The sequence below is a fragment of the Piliocolobus tephrosceles genome, chromosome 3 (assembly GCF_002776525.5).
Source record: "Piliocolobus tephrosceles isolate RC106 chromosome 3, ASM277652v3, whole genome shotgun sequence".
NCBI lineage: Eukaryota > Metazoa > Chordata > Mammalia > Primates > Cercopithecidae > Piliocolobus > Piliocolobus tephrosceles.
This window is the reverse complement of record NC_045436.1, coordinates 116498414-116514588: the sequence shown is the minus strand read 5'-3', so window position 1 is coordinate 116514588 and position 16175 is coordinate 116498414. Positions and strand designations below refer to the sequence as shown.

At 34.1% G+C, this 16175-nt stretch overlaps 1 protein-coding gene across 6 annotated transcripts in view; it reads right to left on the bottom strand.

The window, feature by feature from the left end:
• Positions 1–16175, bottom strand: part of ANKRD17 (ankyrin repeat domain 17) — a 183452-nt gene that overhangs the window by 56543 nt on the left and 110734 nt on the right. For 3 of the 6 annotated variants that reach the window (XM_023198491.3, XM_023198494.2, XM_023198493.3), the window contains exons 10-16: positions 15879–15988; positions 13855–13942; positions 11769–11896; positions 11370–11513; positions 10863–10965; positions 8671–9423; positions 4273–4421 (exon numbers count right to left, since the gene is read on the bottom strand). In XM_023198491.3, coding sequence (XP_023054259.1) covers positions 4273–4421; positions 8671–9423; positions 10863–10965; positions 11370–11513; positions 11769–11896; positions 13855–13942; positions 15879–15988 — 1475 coding nt within the window. The remainder of the gene's footprint in view (positions 1–4272; positions 4422–8670; positions 9424–10862; positions 10966–11369; positions 11514–11768; positions 11897–13854; positions 13943–15878; positions 15989–16175) is intronic. The other 3 variants (XM_023198492.2, XM_023198497.3, XM_023198495.2) reach the window with 3 other exon arrangements.

Sequence of the window (16175 nt, the reverse complement as noted above, 5' to 3'; positions counted from 1 at the left end):
TAACCTTTAAGTCAGAATTATTTTTCCACATAAAGCATGTGGTTTTAAAAAATCTCTACATAATTCCTAATTTCTGTATGTACAGAACTCACAAATAAGTTTGGTTATACCAGACTTAAGCAAAATAAACTCAACTTAAACTCAAGCAAAATAAACATAAAGGTCAGAGCTATGCTATCAAAAAGTATAATAAAAATAGTCCCAAATAATTCCTTCAAGCTACTATTTATTGGTTTCCTAAAACAGATTTTGATAATAGCAAAGTATGTGGTATTCATCTTCAAAGTTTTGAAAATACCTAGACAAATTTGATTCAGTAAAACTGGACAGTTGGAAAGTCTGTGGCACACCCTTGGCAAATGAGTTCTAGTTGTGTAGCAGAGAGTTGAAGCCCCTTATGAAGAATGCAAACTCTTCAGCACTTGTCAAGGACCGGAAATAAAACATATGATTCCTGCTAATCCTTGTTAACAATATTAGCTCCTGTCTAAAATGTTCAATTAAAGCAGTTAAAGGTCTGACCATTTTCCAGAATCATTAGCATTTTAAAAGGAGTTACACTTTGAGGCTTTAAAATATTAACATTTCCTTTGTTCTTCCTTACATTTTGATGTTAGGTATGCAAAGATGAAATATAAATGATCTCTTACCATCTAGGCAGTGGACACATTTCTGTGATCCGACTTACCAGGCTAATACAATATAATTCAAATTCAACGTTAACACACTTAAGTTAAAAATAAAAAACAATTTAACAGTGCAGTGGTTAATAAAAGAATAGGGTCTAGAGCCAGAGTGTCTGAGTTCAAAAGTATGCCCCACCATCAATTAGCTGTTGGGCAAGGTATTTAATATCTTTATGTCTTACATTCCTCAAATGGAAAATGGTAATAATAATAGTACCTATTTCATGGGATTGTTACAAAGATTAAGTTAAAGCAGTTAATATCTGCAAAGCGTTGTCTGTATGTAGGTTTACTATATAAACAGATCAAAGATCCAAGTATTAGAGAATGTTTAATCTTTCAGAATAGCAATCTTGGTATTGATTTCTTCATTATATTATTTTTCACAGCACAGTATTATCACACATTATTATCAAAGTACCCACTATGCAAGAGCCCATAAAATTATTTTCTTATCAAAACAAAAACTTCAGATGGATTGAGTACAAGAAAATCTTCATTTTTAATCACTTAAAGTACCTGCTTGATATTAAAAACTAGCTGGTTTCTTTTTTTGGGATGGAGTCTCGCTCTGTAACCCAGGCTGGAGTGCAGTGGCACCACCTCGGCTCACTGCAAGCTCCGCCTCCTGGGGTTCACACCATTTTCCTGCCTCAGCCTCCCGAGTAGCTGGGACTACAGGCGCCCGCCACCACACCCTGCTAATTTTTTTTTTTTTTTTGTATTTTACGTAGAGACGGGGTTTCACCATGTTAGCCAGGATGGTCTCCATCTCCTGAGCTTGTAAGATCTGCCTGCCTTGGCCTCCCAAAGTGCTGGGATTATAGGCATGAGCTACCGTGCCCGGTCTTTTTTTTTTCCTTTAGACAGAGTTTCACTCTGTTGCCCAGGCTGGAGTGCAGTGGTATCATCTCAGCTCACTGCAACCTCTGCCTTCTGGGTTCAAGTGCTTCTCCTGCCTCAGCCTCCCGAATAGCTGGGATTACAGGTGTGTGTTATTATGCCCGGGTAATTTTTATATTCTTAGTAGAGACAGGGTTTCATCATGTTGGCCAGGCTGGTCTTGAACTCCTAACCTCAGGTGATCCACCAACCTCGGCTACCCAGAGTGCTGGCACTACAGGCGTGAGCCACCACGCCTGGTCAAAAACTAGTAAATTTTTAAAACAAACATCAAAAATTAAAGGAGAAAAACGGTGAACAATTATTTCTGAACAGTATTTTTTTCCAAAATAGGAACTTTTTAATCTCTAACTAAACACGTATGGGAAAACTCCACAGAGTAGTTCACTCAGGTCTGGCTAACCCAACAAATGACAAATCTTGATGTAGAGATCAGATAAAAAAAAGTAAATTTTTAAGGATCCATAGTCAAATCTTTCTATAAAAGCATGTCTACTATATTTAAAATGTAAGTTTAAAAATAATTTTAATTAAAAAATTACATGTAACTTCTCAGAACTAATTTATAATATAGTGATAGTTGGTGAGTGGTACAGCCCGGAAAAATCATTTCACCATCACTACAATAATTTCATATTCAGTAAAATCAATCTCTGGACAAACTTTTCCTGTGCCTGTTTAAAAACATTTTTATAAAGAAGTCTTTTTACATTTTGGTGAAGTATTTATTTTTGCTAATGGATCAATTCTTGGGCCCACAAAAATCAGAAAACTACTTCTTGCTAAACATAATAGCCTCAGCTATGTGCGGTGGCTCACACCTGTAATCCCAGCACTTTGGGTGGCTGATATAGGCAGATCACCTGAGGTCAAGGAGTTTGAAACCAGCCTGGCCAATATGGCAAAACCCCATCTCTACTAAAAATACAAATAAATTGGCCAGGCATGGTGGTGGGCGCCTGTAATCCCAGCTACTCAGAAGGCTGAGGCAGGAGAATTGCTTGAATCCGGGAGGCGGAGGCTGCAGTGAGCCAACATTGTGCCACTGCACTCTAGCCTGCCAGCCTGGGTGACAGAGCGATACTCCGTCTCAAAATAGAAAAAAAAAAAAAAAAAAAAAAAAGAAGCCTCAAAGCAAAAAAGACTGGAGAAAAATAATGCAAATTCAATGCCAAGTTCAAACCAATTCTACAATGCTATCAATATTAAATGTAAATAACTATGGCTCATCAAATGAATGTCTCATATATTTTTTTAAAAGGCTAGGTAGATGGTAGTTAAGAGTGGCGTCTTTGGGGTATGGTGGCACACCTGTAATTCCAGCTACTCAGGAGGCTGAGAGGGGAAGATCACTTGAGCCTAGGAGTTTGAGATCAGCTTGGGCAGCATGGCAAGAACCCGTTACAAAAGAAAAAAAGTGTCTTTTGAAGTCATGCTGAATGATTCCCAGCCCCGCCGCTTCTTAGCCTAAATGAAGTGACTAAACAAAATGCTTAATCTCTCTCTTAGCAACAGTGTCTTCTTCAGGGAGATGGGTATTAAGAGTAGCTACATCATGTATGTGGTCTGAGGATTAGATGAGACAATTCCTTAAAAATAGTCCCTGGCAATTTTAAGTACTCAACAAAAACAGAAGTCAGTACATAAAAATCAACAGATACTTGAGCAACAAGTAAGAACAGAAATAAAATTCCTTTTTCATAGTGTTACTGAGAAACATTTTAATAAAAAGGAAACTTTATTTTTAATAGGTTAAGAGTACCTGCCCTTAATGGTCCATCCAACACAAACACACACACACACTCACTCCTATCTCTTTCTCCCCGCATTACCCCTGCTAAAATTCAGGCTTTATTATAAAGAAACAATCATATATAAAATTAAAAGTTTTATAATGTACACACCCCAGGTACTATCAAAATATAAAAACTAAGTAAACTGCAAACATTTCTTAGTCCTGATAGCCATGTACTCTTGACCTTATTCGGCAGTCTTCTAAATTAGACCTCTTAACTTTTCTTCAGGACAAAACACACTATTCTCTCCAATCTCACCTTGCCCTGAGATTTCATGGTCAACTACTTTTTAATAAAAAATTATACTTAATAGCTCTCAGGCTTTCTAAAGCTTAACTTAAACAGTGTCTTTCCCCCACTCCATATTATTTCTTCAAAAAGTGCCTGGGATCCCATACAGCTAAATTTTACAGATACAGACACAGACTCACCACGTATTTCAATCAGTAAGATGAGAATTTTCAAAGATGATATATGATATCAATCATGCGTATGACATACAAAAATATAAATTTTATGTTAGAACCTTTTTTCTTTTACATGCAATCCATTATATATTTCAAACCATATCGTCTATTAATTTATTATTAGAAGAAGATAAGCGCTAATTTTAAATAAATTATTTCTTTTACATCCTCCTGTAAACTAAAGTTAAAAAAAAAAAGTTACTTGATAACCCCGGAAACCAGATCATCACATAATTATCACTAATAATCTATATTTAGCATTTTACTTTTTAAATGTGAACTTTAATTAATTTAAAACTGTGGCTCAAGACTTTGCCTAGAGACAAGGCAATCTTTGATGGTTTAAATCTCTGAAAGTTAATGTTTTAAATTATGGCATAATTCCAATGAAAAACCATCTCTCTTAAGTTTGGGACTTACCTGTGCATCAATATCAATGGCAGGGTAGATAGGAAGCATGGTTGAAGGAGAGATGATAGGACTTGGAGTTGGAGTCTGAGGTTGGGAAATGGATGCAGCGATACTGTGGGTAGGAGTGTTTGACATTGCAGATGCTCTTCCACTGACTGCTGTTGAACAAAATAACTGCACTTAATAAGGATGAAACATTGTTAAGTAATAGTAAGACATATTCACTCAAAAATATTTAAAGACTTCTTAAAATAATATGCCTACAGGAAGACTACTATAGCACTAATAACTAATTTTCCTGGTTAATGTTGATGATGACAGTGTAAATTTATATGTATACTGAGTAACTCATTTTCTAAATAATAATCCAACTGAAAAACAAATTCCCCTGTTATAAGTAGTCATAAAATCTTAATTCAAAATAACCCTGAAAACAAAAATGTTTATGTATTAAATATAAATGCAAATGGAAAGTTGTCCATTATATCTTAATTAGAAAAGGGATCAAAGGTAAAATAGTCAAGATCAGAAGGGGGAATACGTGGTTTTTACTTGCCGATTTCACACCTTATATTCTAGAACTAGTAAAATTAATATCACTCTTGGGGAGGGAGAAATCTCACTATGCAATCATTTAAAACACCTCCTACTGTTTTCCTAACTGCAGACTGGGATACAGTAATATTATGCATTGTAGCCCTCTGGATGACAGGATATTCAAATACAAAAATTTATCCTCACACGGAAGTGTAGTTGCTCATGTGAAGAATTACTTTGAGGGAGCTAAAATGCTCACCAATGAATCCAGCAGTCACACTGACTTAAGGATAAAATTAAAAGATTAGGGTATAAATAAATGTATGCACACAAACATTCTTCAAATATGGATTACTATTATTCTAAGTATGATGTTGCTGTGATATTATTTTCACCAAAATATGCAACTTAAGAAAAGGCTATTCTGATCAGTACTTGAGGTGGGAGGACTCCAAATATGCTGGTATAGGATACACTGTAGATTCAGCTGAAGGTACTTTATTCACTCATTGCCTTATTTCTGGAGTTGATATGTGAACATCATCTCCCCCAACCCCATTAAAAACGCTATAGTGTTAAAGTATGGGCATTTATCTTTGGTCAACAATAGTGCGGATGTGTATTACCAAAGTAGTTATCAACTACATCAGACAGAAAACAATCATGATTCACAACTGGATCTGAAACCAGGCAAAAGAGATTATGATCCTGTCAAGAATAAAACTGAAATTGATCTTATTATAACAATTATAAACATAATTATGAATTAAGAAATCTATTTTACACGAAATCCTTAGTTCAGGCACAAACATACACTATACATTATAGCAACACACATTCTATAATTATACAGTTTTAAGTCCACTTAAAAGCCAAAGGAAAAACAAAGGAGAAAATAAAACAAACGAAACAAAACAAAACACTGTTTGAATCCTTAGGGATCCAGACCAATAGAAAAGGGCAAACACTAACATATTAAATTGATTATCTAGTGATCTGGATATTGTTACTCCATATTGATAGTTTTGTTATGTTACGAAAAGATCAAGATAATTTAAATATACATATTGTAGATATAAATTTCAAAAAATATATCTAGACCTCTTAAAATTGATTCCATATCTCCTTTGATTGGATTTTCACAATAAAAACGCTAAAGACAAAAAGTAGCTTAAACAGGATGAACAACAGTCTGTCCGAATCACTAAATTTTATTTCATAATACTAAACAGGTTAAAAAAAAATCTAAGTTTTATTGTTAAATGACTAAATTATAATTTACATTTCAACTGGAATATTTTAAAGAATCTACCAAAATTACAGTTTTTTTTTTTTTTTTAAGTCAAATTGGTTGTTCTTATCACCTCATCTAAAAGGAGATAGGAAAAATCAATTATCTCATCATTTCCTTCGGGGTACCCATGAAATTGGTTTACTAAAATTAAGTAACTGTTAATCATACATCCGTTCTCCACAACTGAAAGTAACAAATGTAAAATATGTAGGTACCTGAAGGAACTCTGGTAAAAATCTTTACATGTGGGGCTTCATTTTAGGGTTAGAGTTAGAAAGGGAGAACCACACGTCAGAAAAGTTTTAATGTCAGCGTAGGAAAAAGGGAACTTGAGACGATAGCAAAGGCAAGGTGTTGAGATAGGTCAAACAGGGAGCTGATTCTGGTTTGGCAAGTGTGAAGAACAGGAAAGACAGACGATTTTGGTCAGCAAATTTTATGGTAGAAGTCTAATAAATGAAGGCTAAGAAAAACGGAACAGGGAGTGTGCTAAAGGAAGGGAAAGAAGACGATGAGACTAATGAGGCTGTAATATAATTTAAACCCCTAAGAAAGAAGTGGAAATCATCATTAAGCAACTGAAAAGATACATCCTACCATAGAAATTTAAGATCGAGGTTGTAAAAGTGAGTGCATGAGTATATGTGTATGTGTGTGAATGTGCACATGTCTGTTGTCAGAGATGAGTTGCAGGTAAGTAGCCAAATGTTTTTAATCCTACTCTTCCTCCTTCTGGCTATCTTTCTCTCTTCATAGAAATGAGCATAATAAATAAAAAAGTAAAATATTTTTGTATTATGACAAGCATTTGTCATATTTTCTAAAAAGTTATGTGCACTTAAAAATTTTTTTATACGGAACACTGAGAACACATATAATAGAATTTTTGTTTCATGTATGAATCAAAAGAAAAGATACTTTACAAACTTCTGATAATTCTGATCAGCATACAAAACTGTACAACTAGCAAATCATTGTTGACAACTATGCATGCCCAAGCACATCAGGTAAACTCTGATATATCAAAAAAATTTTTAAACAACCATTACTATGTAATGCCTATTCTTCATTCAAGTGGATACGTTAATATTTGACTCTATACATCCGTTAGTAGTTTCACATGATAGAGCACTATTATGATCTGAATTCATATGGACATAGTATCAAATCTAGGGTTAATGGTTACTGTGTTCCAACTTTCACAGGATATTTAATAATTTTTAAATTTTATTCTCAATTATAATCAGCTAATCATGATTAGTAGTGACTTTCAAATCTACAGAAAAATTTTGCACTCATCAATAAGAGCCATACAATACTTACTAGTAATTGTTACTAGCATTTTTCTAATGTGGTCATTTAACCCTTAAGACTAGCAGAAATTTTCATTCCACATGTTGTAACTATTGATGTGCTATTAAAGGAGGACTAGCAAACTTTACAGATATTTTTAAGTATAAAATCTATCTCAGCTGGTTTCTTAGTGTCTGAATGTTACCTAAACATCTAAACACTATACAGTTTAGTTTTCTATTATCCTTTTAAAAGATGAAACTTAATTATATAATCTCATATTTAATGCTACTGAAACAGTTTTTAAATTAGAAAAAGTCAATCATCCTTTAAGTACAGACAAATAAATAAAAAAGGGGAAGAGATCAGATGGAAGTTATCAAAATTCCACTGTTTATTCCTTCCATTTTTCTGTTTTCCTTCCTTTTCAAATTTTCTTTTTTTAATGAAGCAAGTTATCCTTCTCAGTATAGCACTCTTATGGCTCACAACCCTATAAAATGTCATACCATTACTTTGTTACAAAGCTTACAAAAAATAAGTACCAAAAACTAGAAGCATTAAAACAATCTTCTAAAATATATCTTCTTGCCGATGAAACTACTTATAATGGAATAAAATTTATCTGGCTACACATCTAAAAATATATCATGTATGATACTTTCAGGGGGGCCACATCTTCTCATGATACAGTTAGAAAGAGACTACACATGAACATTCACATGGGACAAAATCACTTACATACAGTATAATTAAACCCTATTTGGTTTTGAGCTTTATTAATTTTGTAAAAGTGTTTTTTTTTTTTTTTAAATATCCATCAGGTTTGAAGTCTGATCCATTAGGATATAAAGTATTTCTGTTCATAAATAAGCTTCCTGATGTGTCCTACTAGTTTTGCACTTCAACTTCTATCAATTTCCCAGTTTATTGGTGTGAATACAGAAGCAAAATGCCAAAATTCAATCTCAGTATTCTGAACTTAAAGGAAAAAAATGAAAACAAAAACAAAAATCAAACATCAACCCCACTAGTGAAAAACCTAGATTCTCAAGCTACCAAGCTAAGCCAGAAAGCTTCAGTCATTTGTATTGAATGAGCTAATCTTTAATTCAACCTGTATCCATCTGAGAACTTCTGAGATTGAACTAATATTTCTAAAGCTAGACATGAGTCAGTCCAAAAATAGTTCTCAAGTTGGGTAATGGCAAAAAATTTGGGTACATTCTTACTCGCCTTAAGCAAATCATATTTGATACCTGCTCATAACAATATAAACCCACCTGCCATGATGTCATCCAGCGTGTCATTGAGGGTCTGAGCAGGGCTGGCTACCATTAACCCTTGTTGTGTTTCTGTCAGAATTCCTTGCCCCAGCCCTGCCAACTGTGCTTGGCCCAGTACTGGCTGTCCAACTATCACTCCTTGCAGTTCTGTAAGATTTGCGATGGACCCTGGAGGCAAGGGACCTGCCGCCAGAGGCAAAGCTTGAGGCATCGCCAGAGGCTGGATTGGTGCAAAACCCATCTGAGCAGCAGTTTGCTGGGGTTCATCTTTAAGCAAAACAGGATCCACTTGCTGTAACCGTGCATAGTCTCCCTCAGAAAGCTGTTCTCCAACTCCAACAGGAGTTAGTAATCCCAGGTGTTGGCAAGACTGTTGCTGCTGTTGCTGAAGTTGAATTCTTTGAGCTTTAACCTCTAGATACTGCTTTTTTAGCTGCTGCTGAGTTTTCAGTTGTAACTCTCGTTCTACTTTCTGTAGTTCCTCCAAAATCTTTTGTTTCTTCTGAATTTGTTCCTCCCTTGTTTTGTTCAGCTCCTCGATCTTCTCCTTGGTAAGTTGGTCAGCATGAGCCAGTTCCAAGGACTGCAGCTGTGCATTCTTTTCTATGGCTTCTTTTATCCTCTGTTCCAGTTCTGTTAACTTTCCCTGAGCCTCTTCTACAATGCTCTCTGGAGACTGATTGGTGATGTAACCCTGTACATCCTGGCTGTTTGCTGGCAAATGGCTGCTGGACTTTTGTTTAGAAGCAGCTGTGTGAAAAAGAAACCCCCTCAGAAGTGCACATGAATGGCATCCTCATTACAGAGTTACTGTTGGGAGGTTTAGTGCCAACAGTTATGCACTAAGTAATCATATCCATAAAAGGTGAAAATGCACTGTTAAAAAGTTAAAAACAAATCCACCTTCTTTTTCACAAATATAAAATGTATGTATTTTATGTGCAAAATCTTTGTAAATTAATTTCAGAATCTTAAAAATATTACATGGCTAAAATTAGACAATAGAGGAATGCAGGTTTGTGATACCTAAGTGTGCAATTAAAGTAACATCTAAGGCTATGTGTAGATATTTTATATGGTCATAAAGATGTTAAAACTCATCATAAGAACAGAACAATAATGCTAAATTATTAGGGTGAAGAGAAAACAGACCTCTAAGTCAGGTTTTTTCACATTTCATAGTCTGTGCCTTTTAAACACACACACATACACACAAAGAGTACCCAAACCACTAAGAAGTAACAAGAAATTAAAATCCAACTAAAATATGTCTTTGTTGGGGCCTACCATCTTCAAGACTAATAGAGGCAAGATATAAATTCACATATTCACACAGCTATCTGGCCAGTAGAGAAGTGGGATTCAGTTTCCCTGGAAGAAAAGATGCTGGACTATGCCATCCACTCTATCTTCTGACAGCCAGGTGAATAGACAGATCTGGCTATAGGTATAGCAATCAATTGTTTGCTATATCAACTGAAAAAGGTGCCAAGGCTCTAGGTTGATAGCAGTGACTGAAAAGAGCTGGTGAAAATATTTAGCATGCTTGTTCATAAAAGAATATATGTAGCCAAAAACCAAAAAATAAAAACTGCATTGTTTCTTCACGTAAAACTTTTAAAAAGAAAAACTGATTCAAACCGGTAGGTATAAAATGTCTGAGGACATTACTTAAGAACATGTATGGTGTAACATCCACAAGTCAAATATGGACCTCAGAATTCTAGAGAAATAAACAAGCATATCTCAAGTAACTGAATTATTGGTTGAGAAAAGGTATCCCAGATGTAAAATCTATATTAAGCCAGTCATTCTAAAATAAATTTCTAATATTTGATACGTCTTGTTAATTTATGCCTTTATAACTGCAGAGATTTAAGTCACTCAACTATACCCAGCTAAACATTTTACATAAATAAAAATTACTAATTATTAAAGGAAATCATGTATAATCAGAACTGCATCAAAGATGAGCATCTGAATTTCTCATGCTAAAACTTTTAATTCTAGCGCAAATCAGTGTTATTAACTATTTTTTTTCTCCCAATAACATGCTTTTATCATGGGTTAAACAAATTTAATAATGCCAACTTAGTAAAATTCCTTGTTTGTAGAAATGGCTCTTTTTTTGGTAATCTTATTTTTACCTGGACACCAAGTAAGAAACAGTCTTTAGAAGTATAACTGACCTTTATTCCTGATGGGAAGAGTGGTGGCAACATTGGCAGGTGGTTTGTCAGGCTCCTGAGGTGGAACAACCATGGGCAGTGCTTGAACCGGTACACGAGGAGCCTAAGACAAAGGACACTAAGTGACTATTAGTGTCCTACACAATTCATTAAGTAGTATGCTCTAAATAAAGAATAAATTACAGAGATTTTTTGAAAATATTTTTAATATGTCATCTGAGACAATGACATATTTACTTAAAACATGTTGGCACCAAATTGTTTACCATGACATTTTATAGTGGGCTTTGAATTGAAGTTGCTATTGTGACCTTTAAAAGCTAAAGCATAATCATATCATCTAGGATCTGAATATTATACCAGATGTTCATTAATTGTATCAAGTACATATTTACAAACAGAACTACATATTAGAACAAAAAATAACCTAATTTAAACAGAAACTATAAGTGAAAGAGTTAGGATAAAGAAGACATACCATAAAATGCTTTAATTTTAAAAGCTTACCCTATTTAAATCGTGGGATGGGGGAGTTAACTGAGTGACATCTGGTGGAGGGGCTGAAAGCAAGTTATTAGGATAATCCAAGAGATAGCAAACAACACTTGTATGGCCACCTTTTGCAGCTTCTATCAACATAGTTGAGCCATCCTAAAAGAGTGAATATGGAAGGGGAAAAAAAGTGAAGAAAAATAAGTTAGTTTACAGAATCACTTAGGAAGATAAAGCCAACAGGTCCGAGACACATTAAAATCACAGGTTTGGTAAAGAACGCTTCAAGTGAAAAAGGAGAAAATTTACACTTAGAATGCCATTATGAATGGAACTTGTATATGATATGTTGTAATAACGACCAAGAGAGAAATATTAATTCATAATGCCGCACAAACATTTGAGTTAACATACTTTCAAACGGTGAGTAGGATCTGCCCCATGAGCCAAAAGTAGTTCCACCACTGCCAGATGACCCCCTGCACAAGCCAGGGACAGTACAGTATGGTCATTATTAGCTGTGGTTCTATTCACATTCGCTCCTAAAACAGAAAAGGCATGGAAATTCATATTAGTAGAATGGTTTTTCTTAAAATTATGGTAAATTTAAAAATCATGAAGAGTAGAGAAAATAGTATTATGAGGCTCCACATACCCATTACTGAGTTTTAATGATTATAAACACATGGCCAATCTCATTTCACAAATATCCTACATTAATTCTCCTCTCCCATCTTGAATTATTCTAAAGTAAATAAATCTCAGACAAACATGATATAATTTGAAAAGGTTTCAGTATGTACCAGTAAAAGATACCCAAAATACCTATTACTCCTAATGTAATAACTGTATTAAAAGTAAAATATGAAGTTTTATTTGTATTTTAAGTTCTTCAGTAGAAAAGATGACTGAATAAAAATAAACTATACTGCCCTCTATGGGCTAAATATGTAGAGAACAAACACTAAATAGAACAGTATCCTTTTCTTTCCCATTAGGAAACACCTGACAAGGAAAATAGATAATTCACTCCTACTCCCAAATAGGAAGGTATCCCTAATTTATTTGTTTGTTGTTTTTGTAGAAATGGGGTCTTGCCATGTTATCTAGGCTGGTCTCAAACTCCTGGGCTCAAATGATCCTCCTGCCTTGGCCTCCCAAAGTGCTGAAATTATAGGCATGAGCCATTGCACCTGACCTCTATCCCTAATTTGGATTACTGTGTTAAGTAACGTGGGAAATGGAAATAAAACAGCAGAAAGAAACTGAAATCGAACTCATTAAAATTAACCAATGAGAGGGGACAGCAATTATGTATATAATGCTATGCTTGAGAATATTGTTATGAATATATATCACCAGTGCATGTCAAAATGTTTAATTTCAACAGTAAGTTATTTCAAATTTTCTTTACCTATAAACAATTATAAACTTGAGATTTCTTTACTATTATTATATGAAGAAAATGGTATATTACTGCCTTTTAAAATTGTATATGACCTACACCTTTTTGTGTTTTGAGACAAGGTCTCACTCTGTCACCTTGGCTGGAGTGTAGTGGCACAATCATAGCTCACTATTACCTTGAACTCCCGAGCCCGAGCGCTTCTCCTACCTCAGCCTCCCAACTAGCTGGCACTACAGGTGCAAGCCACCATGCCTGGCTGATTTTTAAATGTTTTGTAGAGACAGAATCTCACTGTTTTGTCCAGGCCAGTCTTGAACTCCAAGACTCAAAGGATCCTCCTGACTTGGGGTCCCAAAGTGCTGAGATTATAAGGGTGAGCTACCACACCTGGCTTCCTCTTTCTTTTATCAATGCAGAATCAAAAGTAAAATCTGTAATCTCTTATACTTAAGAATATGATGAACTCTGAATGAAAAACTGTCTCAACTAGAACTTTCATAGTAAGCACGTAAGAAATAATTTAAAGAAAGTAATAATATACTCCCTTTTGTTTTATTTGGTCATTAAGGTCTTTAACATTCAAACTAAAATTTCTGATCATGAATGAAAATCCTCATGCAATTTGCTATATTTGTCACATTTCAATTGTGAACATTTTTTGAACTATATTTATAACCAGCTCCCTATATTTTATAAAAAAGGAAACACAGGACCAGGGAAATAGTAGAAATGTTACTTACCACAAACTTTTTTAGTGGCAGAAACATCACAAAATTCCAGGTTTCAAGAAAATACTATACTACATGAACACAGCAGAGTTTGTTACCTAAATCTTCAGTTTTGACACAGAGAAATTTTCCTTTCCTTTATACGTTTCTCAACAAGTGTGCTACTTGGTATGACAATTATTTCTAGTTTGAAGCTGGTCTGTGCATGGCAGCATGTTTATCAACTATCCATTCATTAAATGTCAGTAGCATTCATCCTCATATGATACCCTCTTGCCTTCAAAAGAGCTTTATCCTTGAATCTCTAAATGAAGGCAGGGGTAGATACTTTTGAAAAAAAGACAACTGTTTTATACAAACCTACCTTTACTAATTAAGAACTGAACAGTACAAACATGACCAGCTCTTGCAGCTTTCATTAAAGGAGTTCTTCCACCCTCAGATTCATGTTCCTGTTTAAAAAAAAAAAAAAAAAGACTTAATTGACATTTAGTTGCCAGTGAACAAGTATTCTTTTTCATGGGAATCAAAAGGAAAATAATTGGACTGATTTCTGAATCTAAATATTTAAATATAATGCTTTGAAGGAAATTAAGAAATGTATTTTTAAATTTAAAAAAATCTCAAATTATAAACACGTTTTATGGAAATAATTTTAGTATATGTGCTGCCGAAGTGAGCACTGGAAATAATTTTAAAACTGAAGTTATAGTCACGTGATCATGATGTCCTCATCTAAATGCATCTGAGTAATCTGTCCCTCTCTCTACACAATGAACATGCACGGATAGTACTCTAGCCTTCTCTGAACAATCAATATAATAAGCATTATCCTCATCCACTCCAAATTATCTTCCTCTCATGAGTGTATCCCACCTCTATGAATTTCAGTAAGTATATCATTACTCTTTACAGACTTCTTATTCTCTCTAGTTTCCCTTATATAAAAATGGTAAATATTTCTAAAACCATCAACTCTAAGATGTTACAAGAGCTTTCTGGGTCCCAAAAGGATGGAGACTCTACTGCATACTTAACGATTAATAAGTAATCAAGAACACTACTGGTGTAATTTTCAATCTTAAATTTTCAATCTTAAAAAATAAAGATTTGAGAAAAAGTATCTTTTGTATGGCATTTTTTATTTCTTTTTTTAAAAAAACCTTCACATCTGATGAACAATTTCTGATTTTTCCCTTAAGCCATTTCCTAGGTTTTTTTAATTGTCATCAACTAACCAAGTACTAAAGATTACATTGCTGTATGTTTCAGAGCCATTGTGGCAAACACCAGGAATACAGTTCTTACGCTGAAGAAGCTCTAAGTCTAACAAGCTTGAAGCACTTACTATACATGTTCTATTCTAGTTAGTTGTGTGCTTATGTCTCCCTTGTTAGACCTAGTGCTAACATTAAGTGGCCCCAACAATAATCTAATTCAACATTTTCTTTTCATAAACGATAAAAGAAAGGTTAAATTATAAATTATTAAGTTTATAAAACTAATTACTGAAGAGGGGCTTGTTGCTGCCTGCACATGAATTTGTCATAAACTATGAAGGAAAGAGCACAGTTGCTTATTAATCTTAGAATCTCAGGCCTACAAATATATGGGTGATCACATTTTAACTAAAATTGGCCTTTGGATGTCTTATTCCTATTACCCCGCAGGCTAGACTGGAAGACCACCTATTCTACCCACACACAGTTGCTTTATGCTTCCTCACCCCTCAGGCTTCACTCATAACATTTTTTTCCCATTGAAATACCTCTTTAGCCACAACACTGCCATATCTATCTGTCCAAACTTTAACTACCCCAAAATAATACATCAGATGACCGCTTTAACTTTTGAGCTTCTTTACTCTGCACTTTCACTACAACATCTCTTGTGATAACCTCAGTATTTATGTCACCTATTATTTTTCTTGAAATTATAAAGTACTGAAGGGAAAAGATTATTTATTATTTATAAACTCTTCTATTATTTAATAATGTTCTGAATATTGTAGGCATAATGTATTTCCTAAGCAATACTGAAATTCCTCTAAGCCACATTTGCCTTTTTATACCAAATCAGAAAAACTTCTACAAATAGTTAAATACCTAAGGGAAAATTAATCTGCATTAATATCTGTAACACAAAAATTTCCTTTTTCTATGGAAAATGAGGGATAATGTAGTGAATAACCCTATTAAGGAAAAAAGAATGGACACTAAACAGTGTGGGACAAAATGTGACTAAGTGAGAGAAAGAATGGCAAAAAAAAAAAAAAAAAAAAAAAAACATAAAACTGAAAGTAAAGAAATACCTTTTGTCTAGACTCTCCATAATTTAAAATTAATTTCTTATTGTTAAATATTAAGATTTAAAAAGTAAATAGCTTACCAGATCTGCACCTGCCTGAAGTAAGACATCTGCTACATCAGTATGACCATTTTCACAGGCATATGTTAGTGCTGTATCCCCTGTTGCTGTTGTTGCATGAACGTTAGCTCCTGTAGTAGTGTCAACAAATAATACATAGACTTAAAAGAGCCATAAGACACGTAATGTATGATCGAAATAAAAACTTCTTCTGGATAAGTCATATCTCCTCAAGTTAAACAAATTAAAACCTTACTCATTAAAAACAAAAACAAAAAAACCTTATTCATTTCTAGAAACAGAGAATATTGTAGGCAT